The sequence below is a fragment of the Megascapheus bottae genome, chromosome 6 (assembly GCF_031878675.1).
Source record: "Megascapheus bottae isolate mThoBot1 chromosome 6, mThoBot2.hap1, whole genome shotgun sequence".
Classification (NCBI taxonomy): domain Eukaryota; kingdom Metazoa; phylum Chordata; class Mammalia; order Rodentia; family Geomyidae; genus Megascapheus; species Megascapheus bottae.
The window spans coordinates 50,207,905-50,228,746 of NC_143514.1; the positions used below are offsets into that span (position 1 = coordinate 50,207,905).

Here is a 20,842-nt window from a genome sequence, read left to right on the forward strand (position 1 = left end):
AAGTTATCTGAAAACCTTGTTTTCCTTTGACTTTCTAAGACAAGAATCTTGCATATTTACTTAATTGAAAATAAAAATAAACAGCATATAAGTTGGGCGTGGTGGCTCATGCCTGTAATCGTTGCTACTCAGGAGGCTAAAATCAGGAATGAGGTTCAAACCCAGCCTAGGCACTAAAGCATGAGAGACTGATCTACAATTAACCACTAGAAAATTGGAAGTGGAGCTGTGGCTGAAGGGATAGGGTGGTAGCCTTGAGCCGAAGAGCTCAGGAACAGCACACAGGCCAAGAGTCCACGCCTCACAATGGATGATAAATAAATAAACAAACAGCCTGACTAGATAGGAAAAGGTCATCCTCATGACTTAACTCTAAGATATATCTCTTCATCAATTTTCCCATATCAGATTCTTAAGGACAGGTTATAATACTAAAATTTCTAGACTACTATTTTGCAAGTAAATAACTTTCAGAGTTGGTGATAGACAATGTATGTGATCTTGACATTTTAATTTAAATAGCATTTCCAGTTGCCAGTGGCTTACACCTATAATCCTAGATATTCAAGAGACTGGGATGGAAGGACGGAGGCTCAAAGTCAGACCAGGTAGGAAAATCAGTGAGACTCTTATTTCCAATTAACCAACAAAAAGCTGGAAGTGAGGCTGTGGTTCAAGTGGTAGAGCACAGCCTTGCACGTAAAAGCTCAGGGATAGTACCTACACTGTGAGTTCAAGCCCCAGATCTAGCACTAATTTAATTGGTATTTAATTTGTTAATTAATTAAACAGCATTTCCTCAATTTGATTAATAAAATAATTTCAGACATACCATTTTAATAATGCTTTTTCCTTCAAATGTGCTTGGCAAATCAGTCATCATCTCCTGTGCCACAATTTCTACAGCTTTAGATTGCAGTCCATACTTGCATACAAATTCTTCACTAGCCAAAACTGCAGCAGCAGCGCCATCTGAAGTGGGACTAAGAGGAAGTAAAACAATGATCACTGACCCATCTCAACCCTAGGATTCCAGAATGGGAGAGAGAAGGTGGCCCAAATACACTTGCTAATCAGAGCACTGTCTTTTCATGATACCTAGAAACTATCTAGGCTCCCCACTGAAGACTGGACCTCTAGCAAGGCCTCCAATGTTGTCATCACTTCTCGATTTCTAGTCTCTCCCAAAAAGTTTGCCCTTGTAGATGTATGAGGCAATTCCTGAAGACTTTCTGAAACAACCAAAAGGTTATTTCATACCGTAATACAATAAAAATTCAATTAGAGGCGTAGATAGCTTCAAATCTAAAAAGTCCTAAAATCCTTTTGGAAACTGACAAAAGATAGGAGTCCATAATAAGACTCCTCAGAAAGCCAGTCCTGGGGAGTGAACAAGGGCCTGGGCACTGTCCTTGGGCTTTTCTCAAGGATTGAGCCACAACACTTCCAGCTTTTCTACATGTGTGGTACCAAGGAATCAAACCTGGGTCTTTGTGCATGCTAGGCAAGCACTCTACCACTAGGCCAAACTCCTGGCCCTTCTGGGATCTCCTCAAAGCAGACCTTTTCCTTAGTGCTTCTTCTGGTTGCAATCTAGGTTCCCAGGGAAGCAAGACTGCAAATGACAGAAGACCTCTGTGAGTTCAGCAGGACCCTCCAGAGGCCAAAACCCTCAGAATACAACCTGACTCTACCTGAAGCCCAAGCCAGTATCTGAAGGGTTCTGCCAAGCATTACTAGGACTCATGCAGGTACTACACAAGACTCACTGTCAGGCAATTTTCTTTACGGTTTTTTCCCATGTTTTATTTTTATTCTTGACTATTTTAATAGCAGAAAGCTTCCTATATTCGAATTCCATTTAGGGAAAAACAAAATGGTCAAAAAAAAAAAAAAAAACCCAAAGCCCAAACAACTTTGGATTCTTCTGGTCTCAAGGAATATTTTAACGAATAAATACAATCAAAACTACTAAAGCAAGCAGAAATTATAAGGGAAGGAAGAAATAAAACATACTTTTCAAAATAGCAGATAGTCTGACTCAGGACAGGAGTAAGAAAAGGGTATTCTCATGAAATAACCCAGAATGAGGATCACATTAGTAGGATTTCTATAAAAGCTACATCTAGACCACATAGCATGAAGCTTACCCACAGAGGGATGGGCAGGGAGCAGGAAGGGGGTGGTTACATGTATCTAGTAAATATTAAATGTTTTTCTTACCAACATTGTAATATGGTCAAAAAATCCAAAACAGTACGAGATTTCATTATGTCCTCTAAACTGTATTCATCTTGGAACTGGGAATACCTAGATACAAAATAAGTAGTCACAAAATGTGCAGTAGTACTTGTAATTTTTGTTGAAGATGTCTTGGTCCAAAGTTAGAATATGTGAATATTCTTTTTACAAACAAAGCAACAGACTTATGAATAGTTTCAACCATGAAATGAACATTTGAATTGAATTGAAAGAGAAAATTTGAACTTCAAAATACTATCTGCTATGGCTCATGCCTATAATCCTAGCTACTCAGGAGGCTGAGATCTGAGGATTGTGATTTGAAGCTAGCCTGGGCAGGAAAGCAAGCCAAGTTCATTTTTTTTCTTTTCTTTCTCTTTTTTTTTTGTGGGATTTGGGGCTTGAACTCTGGGCTTAGGCACTGTCCCTGAGCTTTTGAGCTCAAGGCTTCCGCCCTTTCCCTAGAGCAACAGCCCCACTTCCTGTGTTCTAGTGATTAATTGGAGATAAAAGTCCCACAGTTTTTTGTGCCTGGGCTTGTCCTCAGATCTCAGCTACGATTACAGGTGTGAGCCACCTCACCCAGCTTTAGCCAAACTCCAATTAACTACCCAAAAATGCAAGTAGACCTGTGGTTCAGGTGGTAGAGTGTTAGCCTTGAGCAAAAAAGGTCAGAGATTGAGCACAGGCCTTGAGTTCAAGCCCCAGGGTTAATACATACACACATAATCCCTCTTTTTTGTTATTTTTTTGTTTTGTTTTTCCCTGGGGATTGAAATAGGGTTTCATGTTTGCTATGCAAACACTTTGCCACTAAAGCTAAGAGACAAGAGTCTTGCATACTTTTGAACCTAGGCTGGCTTTGAACTATGATCCTCAAATCTCAGCCTCCTGAGTAGCTAGGATTACAGGCATGAGCCACTGCACCCGGCATACTTTTTATTTTTTTATTTTGTTTTTGAATAGAACCCCAAGATCTGAAGAGATAAATCCTTGTTTAATACCATTAAGCCTTAATAGTATTTTAAATATAAAGTAAAAAATGAACTGCAAAATAGTCAAGGTTGAGTTGAGCACAAGTCTTTTATAAGAAAAAAAATAACATTCACATTAATATCTGTGAGATCAGAATTTGTGTTTCAAGCATAAAAGTCTGTATTACACAGTAGAATAAACCAGATTTTCTTTTCTTTTCTTTTCCTTTTTTTCCAGTCCTGGGACTTGAACTCGAGGCTTAGGTACTGTCCCTGAGCTTCTTTTGCTCAAGCACTCTACTACTTGAGTCACAGTGCCACTTCCAGCTTTTTCTCTTTGTAAGGTACTGAGGAATCAAACCCAGGGTTTCATGCATGGTAAAACCAAGCACTATACCACTATGCCACATTCCCAGATCAGATTTTCATTTCTTGTCTTGGAAATACTTACGGGTTATTAACTGAATGTTTATGATTTTTCCATCCAATATTTGCAAAGTGTTCAATTTTTGTTCCTATATAAAAGATAAAGATCTGTTTGTTAATATTTTTCTGCTACTTATGAACAAATGCAATAATGGCACTCAAGCTTCTGCTAAATACTTTTTTTAATTTGAAAAATTATTTGATTATTTCTGGGTAGCATTTTCACTTATAGTGACATTTCTATACACATACATGGGAGTGTGTGAGATGTGTTCCTTGCTGCCTTTGATTAAACCCACATCTCTGCCATTAATTCAGTTACAACGAAAGAGATTCTGCTAAATACTTTTATGTTTTCTCTTGCATAGATATCACGTTTGTTATTTAATAATTTAATTTTTATTGGTATTATAAAAGTAATATGCAAAGGGGCTACAGTAACCGTGTTTACCCTTTTATTACAAAAAAAAAAAAGGTTAACATGAAGACAAATAGGAAGAGAGAAACATTTACTGTTCCTCATGTTGGAAATGAAAGTTAAAAGCACAAAAGTCCAGGAGACTCATCTCCAATTAACCTCTAGAAAACCAGAAGTGGCACTGATGCTCACAGGGTAGGGTGGCAGGCTTGAGCTGAGCAGCTCAGGGACAGCGCCCAGGACCAGAGTCTGAGTTCCATGACCAAGACACACATACACACAAAAATTCTGAATTTGCCAAGTGGTGATAGCTCATGACTATAATCCTATCTTTCAGGAGGCTGAGATTCAAAGGATCAAGGTTCAAGGCTAGCCCAGGCAAACAAATCCAAGAGGCTCCTATCTCCAGTTAATCATAGTGAATTTGATGATACTTTCCAGCTTTTTCTGTGTGTGTGGTACCAAGGACTCAAATCCAGGGCTTTGTGCATGCTAGGCAAGCTCTCCACCACTAGGCAACACTCCAGGGCCTGACTGACTTTTATGGAGGTCCCTTATGCCATATGCCATTGTAAACATAGTTGCAATGTATTTTGAAATTATTCATTCTCCATCTCTCCCTTCCCTTCTCCTGCCACAAAGTGGGAGAAATATATTTTATGTATGTGCATATATTCTATATATATATAAATTTACAAAATACCCTTTATTTTTTTATCCTCTGTATGAAACTAGTATTCAATTTTTTTTTTTTGCCAGTCCTGAGGATTGAACTCAGGGCCTGAGCACTATCCTTGGGCTTTCCTCAAGGCTACCACTTGAGCCACAGCACCCTTCTGGCTTTTCTATGTATGTGATACTTAGGAATCAAACCTGGGTCTTCCCGCATGGTAGGCAAGCACTCTAATAGGCCAAAGTCCCAGCCCAGCATTCAATTTTTTAATATACCGTATTTTTCCATGTGCTCTTTTCCAGCACCCACAAAAATCTGAGCAGTAAGAGGATGGGCAGAAATTCCATACTTATTGTCCAAGATTTCAAGATGTTTATCTATAGGGTGGATCCTATCTGCAAACTAAGAGAGAAAGGAAAAACAAGTTTAAAAACAGTTTAGCCGATATAGTGTCTCTTTTAATTGCCACACTATTACTAACACATTCACTTATTCCACAGGCATAAATAGGACATACTTCATAGAAAAGCCTAGCACCTATGGCTTACAGCTGTAATCCTAAAGATTTAGGCTGAGATCTGAGAATTGCAGTTCAAAGCCAGCCCTGGCGAGAAAGTCTGTGACTTTTTTTTTTTGCCAGTCCTGGGCCTTGAACTCAGGGCCTAAGCACTAGGCCAAACTCCTGGCCACTAATTTTAAATTTTTGTGCCAGAGTTGTGACTTGAACTCAGGGTCTAGGTATTATCACTTCACTTTTTTTTTCCTCCCCATCATGGGGCTTGAACTCAGGGCCTGGGCACTGTTGTTGAGCTTTCTCAAGGATAAGCTCTACCACTTGGGCCATAGAACCACTTCTGGATTTTTCTGTGTATTTGGTATTTGGGAATTGAATCCAGGGCTTCATGCATGCTAGGCAAGCACTCTACCACTAGGCCATACATGACATGATCTAATACCTATAATGTTGATTTCAGTGCAAGGTGACATTTGAGAATTCCTTCTCTAGGCAGTACAAGATTCCTAATGACACCTGTATGAAGTAAGGAAGTCTGCGTAGTTCTTGTAAGGAATGAGAGGCTAGAAACCCATATGGGCTCAAGACTTTAATGGGGGACAGACCTGCCAGGCTGCACCAAGCATGAATGGGACAGCAGCAGTGGACAGGTGTAGGTAAAATTCAAACAAAATTTAGGGGGTGGACTTGGGTCACATCATGTGCACTAAAGGAATTGGGAGCATCACGTTCTGAGGAGAAGCATAATGAGAAGTTGTGTAGGAGGAATTCGTACAACACATCAGGGAAATACAAACTTAACAGATTGTTTTTTTCCAGTCCTAGGGCTTTCTCAAAGCTCGTGCTTTACCACTTGAGTCACAGCATCACTTCTGGCTTTTTCTATGTATGTGGTATCAAGGAATTAATCCCAGGGCTTCATGTATGCTATACAAGCACTCTACCACTAGGCCACACTCCTGGCCCAACAGATTTTTATAAACAGATGGGGACACAGGGTGGGGACTTTCCAGAGCCGACAAGCTGACTCCTTACAAGAACTGTTTAATTCTCTATATTCTATCCTGCCAAATTACTTGGCTTGCCATATTCACAATCAGATGTCTCACACTTCTTTTGTCAATTTGTTGAGTGAATTGATTTTATTTTTTTATTTTTTTTTGAGTGAATTGATTTTAAATAGATGAAATAACGTTTAATTCAATCATTTGACCTTTCTGAACTCCAGTTTGATCAATGGTGGTAAACAGTTTAAATGACTCTAAGATTCTTAACCATTCTAAAACGCCATTGTGGAAAATAAAGACAGCGATGGTCCACTTTCAAGGTAAGGCATCTGACCCTGAGTAAAAAGTTGCTACATAATGACTTAACAGCAAGCAAGGGGCAGGGGAGGTGAAGACAAGACTCTCATCTAAAATCCAACCAACCTCAAAAGATGCATGTGTTCAAACCGTCCAGTATAACTGAGGGGAGGGACTTTAAAACTGAGGAATAAATTGTTCACATAACTTTATACATGTCCTCCCACCAGATGCCTAATCTTAAAAGAAGGCCATTAACCACTGACGTCTTGCTTTTGTTGTACTCTGTCTCTCCAAAGCCATTCTTTGAGGTAGGTGAGTCAGATGAATATCTTTCTTTTTTTTTTTTTTTTTTTGATCCAATCCTGGGGCTTGAACTCAGGGACTGGACACTGTCCTTGGACACTTTTTTTTTTTTTTGCCAGTCCTGGGCTTGGGCTCAGGGCCTGAGCACTGTCCATGGACTTTCTCAAGGCTAGCACTCTACCTCTTGAGCCTCAGCACCACTTCTGGCTTTTTTCTATGTATGTGGTACAGAGGAATCGAACCTGGGTCTGCGTGCATGCTAGGAAAGCACTCTACCACTAGGCCAAACTCCCAGCCCTTCCTTGGATACTTTTTGCTCAAGGCTAGCACTCGGCAGAGCCACAGTGCCACTTCCGACATTTTCTGTGGAGATGGTTCCAGGGAATCGAACCCAGGGCTTTGTGCATGTTAGGCAAGCATGTTACTACTAGGCCATGCTCCCAATCCCATGTCCTTGGGCTTTCTTAAGGCTAGCGCTCTTCCACTTAAGCCACAGCACCACTTTCAGCCTTTTCTATGTATGTGGTACTGGGGAATCAAATCCAGGGCTTCATGCATGCTGGGCAATCCCTTTACCACTAGGCCATGCTCTCAGCCCTGTGAATGTGTTTCTTAAACCAAAATCTGTGTAAATACATGGTGTTACCTTACAGCTTCCAAAATTACTATAGAAAATTATGTTTGCTGGGCACAATGGCTCACGCCTGTAATCCTGGCTACTCAGGAGGCTGAGATCTGAGGATCAAGGTTCAAAGCCAGCCTGGGCACAAAAGGACCAGAGACTTTTATCTCCAATTAACCTTTAGAAAACGGGGAAGTGGGGCTTGACAGAAGGGTAGGGCGGAAGACTTGAGCTGAAGAGCTTGGGGACAGTGCCCAGACCGAATCCAAGCCCCATGACCCCCCCCAAATATATATATTTATGTTTTATGTTGCTCATTAACAGATAATGCATGATATATGGGCATAGTTCTCTTATAATAGTGAAGGATACTGGGTCTAACTGGTGCTGTCTTGGCAGCATGGAGGATGATAGGGAATTGGGTCTAACTTGGCCATCTTGGCTTCCTTGTGGATGAAGGCCAAGTCCCACCACCAGATGATGGGCATGCCTGAATTCCTAGAGGCAGGGGCAGGGACTGGTACAATAGGTTACTGGGCCTGCCAGTCCTGTGCCATAAACTCCCTGTGATCCTGCCCCTGACCATGACCCTGTTTAGGTCCCACAACCTCAGTCGCCACTTTACACCATGCCTCCTGTCTCCTGACTCTCCTCAGGTCACCATGGCAACCCACTTCAGCTCTCCATTAGAGCTGATCTGGCTTTATGGGACTGCTTTTCTGCTCTTTCATTATTCTGCTACCCTCAGGACTCGGTTTTCTAACAGTATTAAGTATATTAGAGGCTGCAAGTTTTGGGGGGACATGTGTCTGCACACAGTTGATGCCTTTCTAATAAAGACTCCCAATTCAGCTTCTCAAAATGTGGCTTCTCCGTATCTTGTATTCAAATTCCCATATAACAATAGCACCTCCAAAATAATAAATGACTTACTTGTGGTTGAAGGGATCTCTTCTCCATTTTCTCAAACCCAAGAGCCAAGACACAATCTGCCAAACCTTAAAGGAAAATGTAATTATTTTAAAATTTTTAATTGCCACACATCCAACAAAATGCTTTTAACTATTTTATTTAAGCCGGGCACTAGTGGCTCATGCCTATGATCCTAGCTACTCAGGAGACCAAGATCCGAAGATCTCAGCTTGAAGCCAGCCTAGGCAAGAAAGTTCCCAAGTCTCATCTCCAATTAACCACCAAAAAACTGGAAATGGCACTGTGGCTCAAAGTGGTAGAGTGCTAGCCTAGGACAAAAGAGGTTAGGCACAGGGCTCAGGCCCTAAGCTCAAGCCCCATGGAGACAAACAAACAAACAAAAAAACCCTTCTATTAAACAAGTATACCAATTTACACAAAATGAAAAAACAGCTGGGTACCAGTGAAATCTGAAAGATAGAGTTGAAGTCAACCTAGACAGAAAAAAAAGTCTATGAAACTCCATCTCCACCTAACCAACAAAATGCCAGGCTTGGAGGGATGGCTCAAGTGGTAGGATGCAACATGTCAATTTATGCATACAATGCATCCTGGTATTCTAAATTGTAAGAGCTTAAAAGGTTCCCAGTGTTATCAAGTGCCAGTGTCTCACACCTATTTTCCTGGGATCATCATTCAAAGTCAGCCCAGGAAGGAAAAGTAAGACTCCAATTAATAAACAGAAATCCAGAAGGGCTGGCTCAGTGGTAGAACAACATCTGAGCAAAAAAAGACATGAGTACATGAGGTCCTGAGGCCCTGAGGCCAATCCCCAGTACCAGCAATAAATAAACAAATAAATAGGTTCCCTGGTCAAAATCTCTACAAATTTGTGTTTTTTTGTTGTTGTTGCTGCTGTTTTTGTTTTTGTTTTGAGGGGGCATCAAACAATGATGCTAAAGTTCAACTGAGAATCAAAACATGACATTTTTCTTTAAAGAAAAAGAATAAGGAAGAGGAAAGGGGGACATGAGCATTATCAAACAGGGAGATGAAAAAGGCTCCAAGCATTAAAATACTGAGAAATGGAGTAAGTGAAGTAGAATAGAATATTAGGAACAAAAGACCTAAGAAACAATATGCATCAAGTGATGAGCAGATACAACTTTACAATAAAATATTATTTGACAATAATGATCCAGTAAGAATGAACTGTTAAAATATTACACTAAATAAAAGAAGCCACAGTCAAGCATTACATGATACTAATATGGATATTCGACAATACTAAGTCCATAGACAGATCATAGATAAAGGGGTGACATGATGCCAAGGGAAGAAAGAAATGTGGAGTGACTGCTAATGAGTACAGGCTTTCTGACTAATAACAAAACAAGCTCAAAAATTATATAATGGAGGGCTAGGAGTTTGGCCTAGTGGTAGAGTGCTTGCCTAGCATGCCCAAAGACCTTGGTTCAATTCCTTGGTACCATATACATAGAAAAACGCTGGAAGTGGTACTGTGGCTCAAGTGGTAGAGCTCCAGCCTTGAAAAAGCTCAAGGACAGTGCTCAGGCCCTGAGTTCAAGGCCCAGAACTGGCTAAAAAAAATTAGATAATGAAGCCAAGCACAGTGGCTCACACCTGTAATATTAGCTGCTCGGGAGGCTGAGCTCTGAGGATCACAGTCCAAAGCCAGCCTGGGCACTAAAGTCTGTGAGACTCCTATCACCAATTAACCACCAGAAAAGTGGTGCTGTGGCTCAAGGGGTAGAGTGGTAGCCTTCAGCTGAAGAGCTCAGGGACAACGCCTAGGCCAAGAGTTCAAGTCCCATGGCCAACAAAAAAAATAAATTAGATAATGGTGAGAGTTATACAATTCTGTGCTGTGTCTATAATAAACTCTGAACTACATACTTCAAAAGGGTAATTTTTTTTTAGTCAGTTGTGGGGCTTGAACTATGGGCCTGGGTGCTGTCCCTGAGCTCTTCAGCTCAAGGGTAGCACTCTACCACTTTGAGCCACAATGCCACTTGCTCAGTGGTAGAACATTTGCCATATATGAGTGAGTCCCTGAAGTTGCTTTTCAATAGCATCGAAGTAAATCAATAAAGCTTTACCAAGGAGCCAGGAGTTTGGCCTAGTGGTTAAAGTGCTTGCCTAGCATGCATGAAGAGCCAGGTTCAATTCCTCGGTACCACATACATAGAAAAACTGGAAGTGGTGGTGTGGCACAAGTGGCAGAGTGTTAGCCTTGAGGAAAAAGCCCAAAGACAGTGCTCAGGCCCTGAGTTCAAGCCCTAGGACAGGCAAAAAAAAAAAAAAAAGCTTTATCAAACAGTTCATTCTAAAGCAATCTCTCCAAACAGAGAAATGCTTGAAAGAAGGCACTACCACCACATTTATTTAAAAACAGTAGACACTTAGCACTTCTTACCACCCTGAATCAGCTGCCGAGCTGCAAATAGTGCAGTAGAGCCAGTGGAACAGTTGTTGTTGACATTGATGATAGGAATTCCAGTCAGTCCCAAACTGTGATAGATAGCCCTTTGTCCTGAAGTAGACTCACCTAGATAGGAAAACAAATAGGAAATGTAATACCTACAACACAGCAATTATGGAGCTGTGATGCAACATAAACATCATTATATATATTATACTTTCATCCAGCACAAAATAAGGGCAAGTCAGCGAATATACTATTGACATTGTAATTGGTCTTGATTGCCCCTACAAGGTTTGCAAACTTGCTGTTAGCTTTAGATGTATAATTTTTGGATACAGTTTACCACATACCATAAACATAGCCCACACATGCCTGCTCCACTGCTGAATAGGGGATGTGGGCATCATTTAGAGCCTTCTTGCCTATAAAAAAATAAAAAGGATTTATCAAAATGATACTTCAAGTATTTTCTATAAGTGTGTAAAAACTTTGGGGTTTTGTTTTTGGTCAGTCCTAGGTTTGAACTCAGCACCTGGGTACTGTCTCTGAGTTGCTGCTGCTGCTTCCTCCTTCCCCTTCTTCATTATTTTGGCCAGACCTAGGATTTAAACTCCGGGCCTGGGCACTGTCCTTGAGCTTGCTTTTTTTTTTTTTCCGCCAGTCCTGGGCTTGAGCTCAGGGCCTGAGCACTGTCCTTGGACTTTCTCAAGGCTAGAACTCTACCACTTGAGCCTCAGCACCACTTCCGGCTTTTTCCTACGTATGTGGTACCAAGGAATCGAACCTGGGTCTTCATGCATGCTAGGCAAGCACTTTAACCACTAGGCCAAACTCCTGGCCCTGTCCTTGAGCTTTCTCAAGGCTAACATAACACTTTTCCAGTTGCGCCACAGCACCACTTCCAAGTTTTTCTATGTATGTGGTACTAAGGAATCAAACCCAAGGCTTCATGCACACTAGGCAAGCTCTTTACCACTAAGCCACATTCCCAGCCCAAACTGAGTTTTTGAAGTCAATTTATCTCTATTGATTAATGCTTCATCAAATCTTGTGACCTCTCCTTTATAAGTAGGTATTCATTGTTCCCAAATTGCTACACTTTGCCTTATCACTTTTTTTTTTGGTCAGGCATTGGGCTTGAACTCCGGGCCAGATGCTGTCCCTGAGCTCTTCAGCTCAAGTTTACCATTCTACCCATGGACCTGGACATTGTCCCTGAGCTCTACAGCTCAAGGCTACCACCCTACCCAAGGCTACCACCCTACCCCTTGAGCCACAGCAACACTTCCAGTTTTCTAGTGGTTAACTGAGGATAAGAGCCTTATGTTTTTTAGTTCCCAGGCTGGCTTTGAACTGTGATCCTCAGATCTCAGCCTCCTGAATAGCTAGGATTACAGGCATGAGCCACCACGCCCAGCTCACTTTTTCTTTTTTTGCCAGTCCTGGGACTTGAACTCATGGTCTGAGCACTATCCTTGGGCTTTCTCAAGGTTAGCATTCTACCACTTCAGCACTGTCCTTGGACTCTTCTCAGGATTAGAGCTCTACCACTTGAGCCACAGCACCACTTCCAGTTTTGTTTTGTTTTGTTTTTTCTGTGTGTGTGGTACCAAGAAATCAAACTCGGGTCTTCGTGCATGCTAGGCAAGCACTCTACCACTAGGCCAGCTCCCCGCCCTTTTTATTTTTAGTTTTTGCCAGTCTTGGGGCTTGAACTCAGGGTCTGTGTACTGTCCTTGGGTTTTCTCAAGGCCAGAGCTCTAACACTTGAGTCATAGGACCATTTCCAGCTTTTTCTATGTATGTGATATTGTGAAATTGAACTTGGGTCTTCGTGCATGCTAGGCAAAACCTCCACTAGGCCAAATCCCCAGCCCCAAATCCTAGATTCTTAAACCTCCTTCATACCAAGGTTCTTATATGGGTCCATCACCTATCTTGGAGTCAAAATAGATTGTCATTGCTTTGGACAAGCGTGGTGGTAGTGATGTTGGTAAGAACTGATATGCTCATCTTACAAAGACGGGATCAAGAGATTATCCTTTCTATGAAATAAGGAATGGAGCTTTAAGGACACTATTGGAACTGAAGAAGCCAGGTGCCAGTGGCTCACACCTGTAATCCTACCAACTCAGGAGGCTGAGATCTTAAGATGGCCAGCCCAAGCAGAAATACCTATGAGAGAGTCTTACCTCAGTTAACCAGCAGAAAACGTGAAGTGGAGCTGTGGCTTAAATGATACAGTGCTAGGCTTGAGGAAACAATCTGAGAACTGAAGCTAGAGTTGAGCCTACACTGCTGCCCCTGCTTCCCTGTCAAAGCGCCACCGTCCTAACCTGCAAATATATTTGCCAAGGGTCTAAAATAACTAAAGGGCCTAGACATCCTGAGCTTTTTGGTTTTTGTTGTTTTTTTTTTTTTGTCAGTTCTGGCTTGATCTCAGGGCCTGAGCATTGTTCTTGGGCTTTCTCAAGGCTAGAGAAACTCCCAGCCCCAGCATGGCATGAGCTTTTTCTTTTGCTCAAGGATAGCATTTACCACTTGAGCCAAAGCTCTTCTTATTGCTGCTTTTTCTTTCTTTCTTTCTGTCTGTCTGTCTATCTGTCTGTTGTCTGTCTGTCTTTCTTTCTTTCTTCCTTTCTTTTTGTATCGGTCATAGGGCTTGGATTCTGAACCTAGGCATTGTCCCTGAGCTCTTCAGCTCAAGGCTACCACCCAATCCCTGGAGCCACAGTGCCACTTCTGGTTTTCTAGTGGTTAATCGGAGATAAGAGTCTCCTGGTCTTTAGTGCCCAGGCTGGCTTTGAACTGCAATCCTCAGATCTCAGCCTCCTGAGTAGCTAGGACTATAGGCATGAGCCACTGCAATAGGCTTTTTTTCTTCTCTATTAGTAGTAAATTGGAAATAAGGAGTCTCACAGGAGATCTGAGATCATGGTTCAAAGCCAGCCTGGGCACAAAAGACCCCTAGACTTTTATCTCCAATTAACCTCTAGAAAACTGGAAGTGGTGATGTGGCTCCAGGTTTAGGGTATTAGCCTTGAGCTAAAGAGCTATGGGACAATGCCTAGGCCCAGAGGTAGGGCGGTAGCCTTGAGCTGAAAACTCAAGGACAATACCCAGGCTCAGAGTTCAAGGCCCAGGAAGGACAAAAAAAAAGTCTCAGACTTTCCAGTCTGGGCTGGCTTCAAACTGTGGTTCTCAAATCTTAGCATCCTGAGTAGCTAGGATTATAGGTGTGCAGCATCCAGCACGGTTATCCTTTTTCTTTTGAGGAAGGAAGACATTGCTTTTTGTATGACTCCTGAGAATTCACATTAGAATCAAGTGTCTTTCTCACCCAACAGATCTCTTTACCATTCCAATAAACATTTGTTAGACACATAAAATCTTTACTGCAGACTTGTCAGGGTCTATGGTTGCTAAGACATCCATATGACTTCCCCTTGGCTTTTCCACTGTACAGGGAGAAAGTCCCAGCTAAGCTCTGCCCTTCATACTGTGCTTCCTTTATGCTCATAAGGTAGCTACAACCTGGCCACAACCAAGCCAGGTAGAAGCCAAGCATGTTTATTTCCCTTATTACCTGCTTCTTCTGCCAACTCAGGGTAATCTCTTGAGTTATTTCCAGGCTTCACAAACTAAAATGCAGAAGAAAACAGAAACAAAGTACAATTAGATGCTTTTCAATAACAGAACAGCTGTGAAATTCATTCAACTATTCAAATACACATACACACTCTCTCTCTCTCTCTCTCACACACACACACACACACACACACACACACACACACACATACACACACACAGAGCTAGCTACTCCAGAGGCTGAGATCTGAAGATCTCAGCTCAAAGCCAACCCAGGCACTAAGGTCCATGAGACTCTTATCTCCAATTAATCACCAGAAAACCAGAAATGGTGCTGTGGCTCAAATTGTAGAGCAGCAGCCTTGAGCTGAAGAGCTCAGGGACAGTGCTCAGGCCAAGAGTTCAAGACCTGGACTGGCAAAAAAAAAAAAAAACAAAAAAAACAAAAAAAAACAGTAACTGCTAATTATGGGTTATTTAGTGTATCATACTAAGTATGTCATATAACTCAGCTAAAAACAGCAAAAAACTATAACACAAGGAAGATGTGGAAAGGCACATAGCTGCTAAGTAGTGGAACTCTTAGAGAAACCAACCTAAAGGCAGCTCACAAAGGGACTTTATATGTTCTGTTATAATGTCTTTTTCCTGAAAAGTTTTTTTGTTGTTGTTGGTAGTTAGTTTGAACTCAGGACTTTGCACTTGCTTGGCAGGCACTCTACTATTGCTTGAATCAGGCTCCTGGCCCTTTTATGTATTTACTTACTTTTGCCTGTCCCAGGGCTTTCTCAAAGCTACAGCTACACTTGAGCCACAGTACCACTTCCAGTTTTTTCTTCTCCTTTTTTCATATATATATTTCTTCCTAGAGACCTCCTATCCCAAAGAATACTGTCAGAGTCGGTAGCTCACACCTGTAATCCTAGCTACTCAAGAGTCTGAGATCTGAGCATTGCAGTTCTAAGCCAGCCCAAGCAATAAAGTCTGTGAGACTCTTATCTACAATTAACCACTAAGAAAACCGGACATGGCACTGGGACCAAGGGGTAGGGCGGTAGCCTGGAGCAGAAGAGCTCAGGGACAATGCCCAGGCGGAGGGTAGGGCGGTAGCCTGGAGCTGAAGAGCTCAGGGGCAGCACCCAAGCCCAGTTCAAGCCCTGTAACCCTCTACCCCCTATACAACAAAAGAAAGGTATAGTCCCTTGACAATCGGAGAGCTCTTAGGGTCTCATTTATGTTCCCTGTGGGTCTCTCCCTCCTTTCGCACTTTACTTGGCTTCTGCCAGGAGAAACTCGGTCCACATAAGCCCTCTCCTCTACTGCCAGGGACAACCTCTCCACCCGCTCTCATCTTCTGGGTCCCTCTTGTTTTCCTCTCGTGGGTGGATACCTTTGGATAGTAATTTCGTGGATGTGCACCGCACCGGCAGTGAGCGCTGCTTCTTGGCAGTGCTGGAGCGTGGAGGAAAGGAGGCTGTGGGAGCCTCTGGACTCCTTCCCCATCCACAACCTGCAGCTCCCCCTACGCGGTGCAGGCCCGGGGTTCTCCGGGAGAGAACGGGCTGCGGGAACAAGGTCGGAACACTGTGACCCCCACAGACAACCACGTCACGCCCCGATCGAGGCGCCTCCTCGACGGCCCACACACCCCAGCCCCGGGGCCGGCAGGGCCGCAGTCCGGGCGGGAAGGACAGCGCCTCCCGTGCCCTCGGGGCTGCGCAGCGGCCCAGGCGGCCGAGGGCCCGGCTCCCGCCGCCCGCGGCTGTTACCTGGGTCATACCAACCCCCACCACAAACACCCGGCGCGGGGATTTGTGCTCCAGGGACCGCATGGCTAGACTTGCGCGGGGTCGCGAACGCAGCAGAAGACGCGTGCGCAGCGGACGCAGGTTTCCGGAGCCTGAGCCCCCACCGCCCCGGTTCTCGGGGCTAAAAAGCAGGCCTAGGCGGCGGGGGCGGGGCTGAGGGCGGTGACGCGGGAGGGGCCCGGTCCGGGGGTGTGGCCTGTGGTGGGTGGGCGGTCCTAGGGCGGGGCTAAGGCAGGAGCGTTCGCATTGGATGTCTGCGCGTGCGTGGCGGCGACGGAGTGCGTGGCTGTCAACGCCAGTGTCCAGGGGCGTTTAGCCCAGTGGATGCCTGAGCTGCAGCGTCTGAGAACCTTCACTCAGAGCTACCAAGTCGGCAGCAAAGCTGAGTGAAAGAAAACAAGCCAGAGCCCGGCGCGGTGGCTCTGTAATCCTAGCTACTCTGAGGATCAAGGTTCAAAGGCACTAAAGACCTTGAGACTCTAATCTCCAGTTAACCACTAGAAGCGGCGCTGTGGTTCAAGTAACAGAGAGCTAGCCTTGAGCAAAAGAAGCTCAGGGTCAGTGCCCAGCTCTGGAGTTCAAGCTCCTGGACTGGCAAAACAAACCAACAGAAAGAAAAAGAAAGAAAAAAGAAAGCTACTCAGCCCCCGGTGGCTCATGCCTGGAATCCTAGCAGCTCAGGATGCTGAAATGTAAGTTAGGAGCTACGAAGTCAAACAGGGTCAGAAAAGTACATGAGACTTTGATCTCCAATTTACTACCAAAAAGCCACAAGTGAAGCTGCAGCCCAAGTGGAGAGCTAGCCTTGAGCAAAACAAACAAACAAAAAAAGATCAAGGGCACAGTGCCTTGAGTGCCAGACCCAGTGCTGGCAGACCACGCACAGGGCATGCAAGTGTTCATGTGTGTACACACACACACACACACACACACACACACACACACCTGGTTTAAACTAAATTAATAATCTGGCCACACTTTGACCTGGATTGTTTAATCATTATGGGTTTGTTTAACCTGCTCCACATTATTTGTTTGAACCTTAATCGAATTTTTGCCTCTTCCCACAGTGTGCCCAGGTCCCTAATGCCAAAAAATAAACCTTTAAAAATAAATCTACCCTTCAACCATAATGTGTTTCTCTTATTGTTTTCCCCCCTGCCAATACCAGGACTTGAACTCAGGGCTCATGGCTTGTGCTCTACCATTTGAGCCTAACCTCCAACAAAACTTTTTGCTGGTTAGTTGGAGTTAGTCTCACAGACCTTCCTGCCTGGGCTTTACTGCAAACTGAGATCCTCATCTCAGTCTCCTAAGTAACTAGCATAACAGGGGTGAGCGACCAGCAGCTTATCTCTTCATTTATCTCTTCTCTGCTAGACCTAAAAGAGAATGGGATCCTGGAATTCAGCCATAAGCGATTTTTTTGGGGGGGGAGTGGGGAGAGTTGTTTGTTTACTGCTGATCGTGGGGCTTGAACTCAGAGCTTGGCACTGTCCCTGAGCTTCTTTCTCTCAAGCACTCTGCCACTTGAGCCACAACGGCACTTCCGGCTTTTTCTTTTTTATGTGGAACTGAGGAATTGAACCTAGGGTTTCATGCATGCTAAGCAAGCACTCTACCACTAAGTCACATTCCAGCCCCAAACTTGGGTTTTTGTTACAGCTACTTAGGAGGCTGAAGCAAGAGAATCACTTGAGCACAGAAGTTTGAGACCAATCTGTGCAACACATGGAGACAGACAGCAGATCAGAGAGAGAAGTTAGGAGAGAGATTTTTGCAATCTCTCTCTCTCTCTCTCTCTCTCTCTCTCTCTCTCTCTCTCTCTCTCTCTCTCGCTGTGTGTGTGTGTGTGTGTGTGTGTGTGTGTGTGTGTGTGTGTGTAAAATCTTTTTCCCCAGTGCTGTCCTGGGACTTGAACTCAGAGCCTCAGAGCCTGAGGGCTTTTTATTTTTTGTTTTCCACAAGACTTTTGGCCTCCTTTTTTGGTTTATTGGAGATAAGAGTCTCACAGACTGTCCAGACTGGCTTTGAACCACAGGCCTCAGATGTCAGCTTCCTGAGTGGCTAGGATTACAGGAGTGGATTCATCCTGTTGCTAGTACAGCTAAAAGCCTTGGGTGAGGTAGTAGCAGGGTAGCTATAATGAGCCATATGATAAAAATACATTGAGGTATTCTGGGGCTGAACACAAAGCCTCAATAGGGGATACCTATCTGCATATCCTATCTCTGGAGAGGAAATTTGCAAACTGAGGCAGACTGGCCTTGGGAATTCTGCAAGGGAGCACTATAGGTTCAAAACCTCTGTATACAGATACTGGAGTGAAACAAAGTCTGTGGGGAGATGGGTGGAGAATAGGGCTCAATAAAGAATTATCAGGTTAATAGGCCAATTTTCCAGCTGATCAAAGAGGAGACCAAGAATGTCTCCCTTTAACTATCCATAGCATAAGGCAATGTGGTTACTAAGTGTACGAGTGTTTCCTGAAGCCTGATTGGCTGATAAAGACAGCAATGTGATTAGTAGGTCAGAGACATAGTTACCAACCAAATAAAATCAGAAATTATAAGGTCCAAAGTAATTTTGTTGTTGTTGGCCACAGGGCTTGAACTCTGGGTCTGGTCATTGTCCCTGAGCTGCTCAACTCAAGGCTAGTGCTATTCCACTACCAGTTTTCTGGTGGTTAGCTGGAGATACGATTCTTATGTACTTTTATGTTCAGACTGGCTTTGAACTGTGATCCTCAGATCTCAGCCTCTGAGTAGATAGGATTGCAATTACGAGTCGCTGGAGTCAAGCTTCCAAAGTAAATATTATGCAACAAAACTGGCTGATCACAGGGTCTCAAATTCAACGTAAGAGTAGATAGAGGCAGATAAGAAAATAATAAATTTGTCAATTGAAAACATTTCCCTTTTTTTTTTTTTTGGCCAGTCCCAGGCTTGAGCACTGTCCTTGGGCTTTCTCAAGGCTAGAGCTCTACCACTTGAGCCAGAGCACCACTTCTGACATTTTCCTATGTATGTGGTACCAAGGAATAGAACCGGGTCTTCATGCGTGCTAGGCAAGCACTTTACCACTAGGCCAAACTCCCAGCCAAGCTTGTTGAAATTTTGACCGGACAACAATCCTATCAATCAAATTAGAAATAACTGACATTTTACAATATTGGGTCTTCTGATCCATGAACTGGGATAGTTTTCCTTGTATTTAGGACTCCTTTGGTAATCTTTTATGATGGTACTACAGTTTCTGCTAAAGGCCTAGGTGCTGTCCCTGAGCTTTTTAACCTAAGGCTACCACTCAATCACTTGAGCCATGGCACGACTTACAGCTGTGTGTGTGTGTGTGTGTGTGTGTGTGTGTGTGTGTGTGTGTGTGTGTTTAATTGGAGATAAGAGTCTTACTGAGTTTCCTGCCTGTGCTAGCTTCAAACTACCATCCTCATGGGCCGGGAGTTTGGCCTAGTGGTTAAAGTGCTTGCCTAGCATGCATGAAGACCCGGGTTCGATTCCTCGGTACCACATACATAGAAAAAAGCCAGAAGTGGTGCTGAGGCTCAAGTGGTAGAGCTCTAGCCTTGAGAAAGTCCAAAGTCCAAGGACAGTGCTCAGGCCCTGAGCTTAAGCCCAGGACTGGCAAAAAAAAAAAAAAAAAAACTACCATCCTCAGAATCACAGCCTCTAGAGTAGCTAGGACTTCAGTACCCAGCCTCCTTTAATAACACTTATCAGTGTTTTGTAGTTTTGTTTTGTTTTTTTGCCAGTCCTGGAGCTTGAACTCAGGGCCTAAGCACCTTCCTTGGGCTTTTTTCCTCAAGGCTAGCACTCTATCACTTGAGCCACAGCACCACTTCTGGCTTTTCTACACATGTGGTACTAAGGAATTGAACCTAGATCTTCATGCTTGCTAGGCAAGCACTCCACCACTAGACCAAACTTCCAGCCAGTGTTGTATAATGTTGCACCCATGGAGCCTGTTCATGTTTTGTTAGCTTTACACCTAAATGACAATGCAAATTCATGGTTAATTTCCAGTAGACTTTAATTTGTAGAGCAGTTTTGGGATTGGGATCGGGCCTCCTGACCCGAGGGACAGGCACAGTCTCCTCTGCCACCGACGGCTATCATCCCCGCCATCACATGCCCAGCAGTGCATTTGCGCTGATCTACAAATTGACACACCACTATCTAAAACCCATAGTTACTGCTGTTGCACACTTCACTATATAAGAACATAGTGTTATCTATCCAGCATTACGGTATCATAAGAATCTGGTGTACCTCTCGTTCATCTTTCCCTTCTTCCTCATTCCTGGCAGCTACCAATTCTTTTACTGTCTCCAAAGTTTCTTCTTTTCCAGAATGTCATTTACGTGGAGTTATAGAGTATGTAGTCTTTGTAGATTAATTTCTATTACACTTTGGATTTAAAATGTTTTCCAGAGAATCCTGTAGTACAGGTTTGGGCTTTAGCTTGGTGCTATCCTGAAGTGATGGGATCTTAAAGAGGGTGAGCCTAGCAGGAGGAAGTCAGGTTCCTGGAGGTCCTAGGACCTCGATTCCTGGCCAACATGAGATAAATAACTTCCTCCTTTATATGCTGCC

At 43.5% G+C, this 20,842-nt stretch overlaps 1 protein-coding gene across 1 annotated transcript in view; it reads right to left on the minus strand.

The window, feature by feature from the left end:
• The window catches only part of Scp2 (sterol carrier protein 2), a 60,855-nt gene extending 44,492 nt beyond the window's left edge, over positions 1-16,363 (minus strand). The window contains exons 1-9 of the mRNA XM_090334817.1: positions 16,194-16,363; positions 14,423-14,477; positions 11,187-11,258; positions 10,828-10,959; positions 8,412-8,476; positions 5,008-5,134; positions 3,667-3,730; positions 2,224-2,310; positions 833-983 (exon numbers count right to left, since the gene is read on the minus strand). Of these exons, the coding sequence (XP_090190943.1) occupies positions 833-983; positions 2,224-2,310; positions 3,667-3,730; positions 5,008-5,134; positions 8,412-8,476; positions 10,828-10,959; positions 11,187-11,258; positions 14,423-14,477; positions 16,194-16,256 (816 nt within the window). The 5' untranslated portion in view covers positions 16,257-16,363. The remainder of the gene's footprint in view (positions 1-832; positions 984-2,223; positions 2,311-3,666; positions 3,731-5,007; positions 5,135-8,411; positions 8,477-10,827; positions 10,960-11,186; positions 11,259-14,422; positions 14,478-16,193) is intronic.
• Between the last annotated feature and the right edge of the window lie 4,479 nt (positions 16,364-20,842).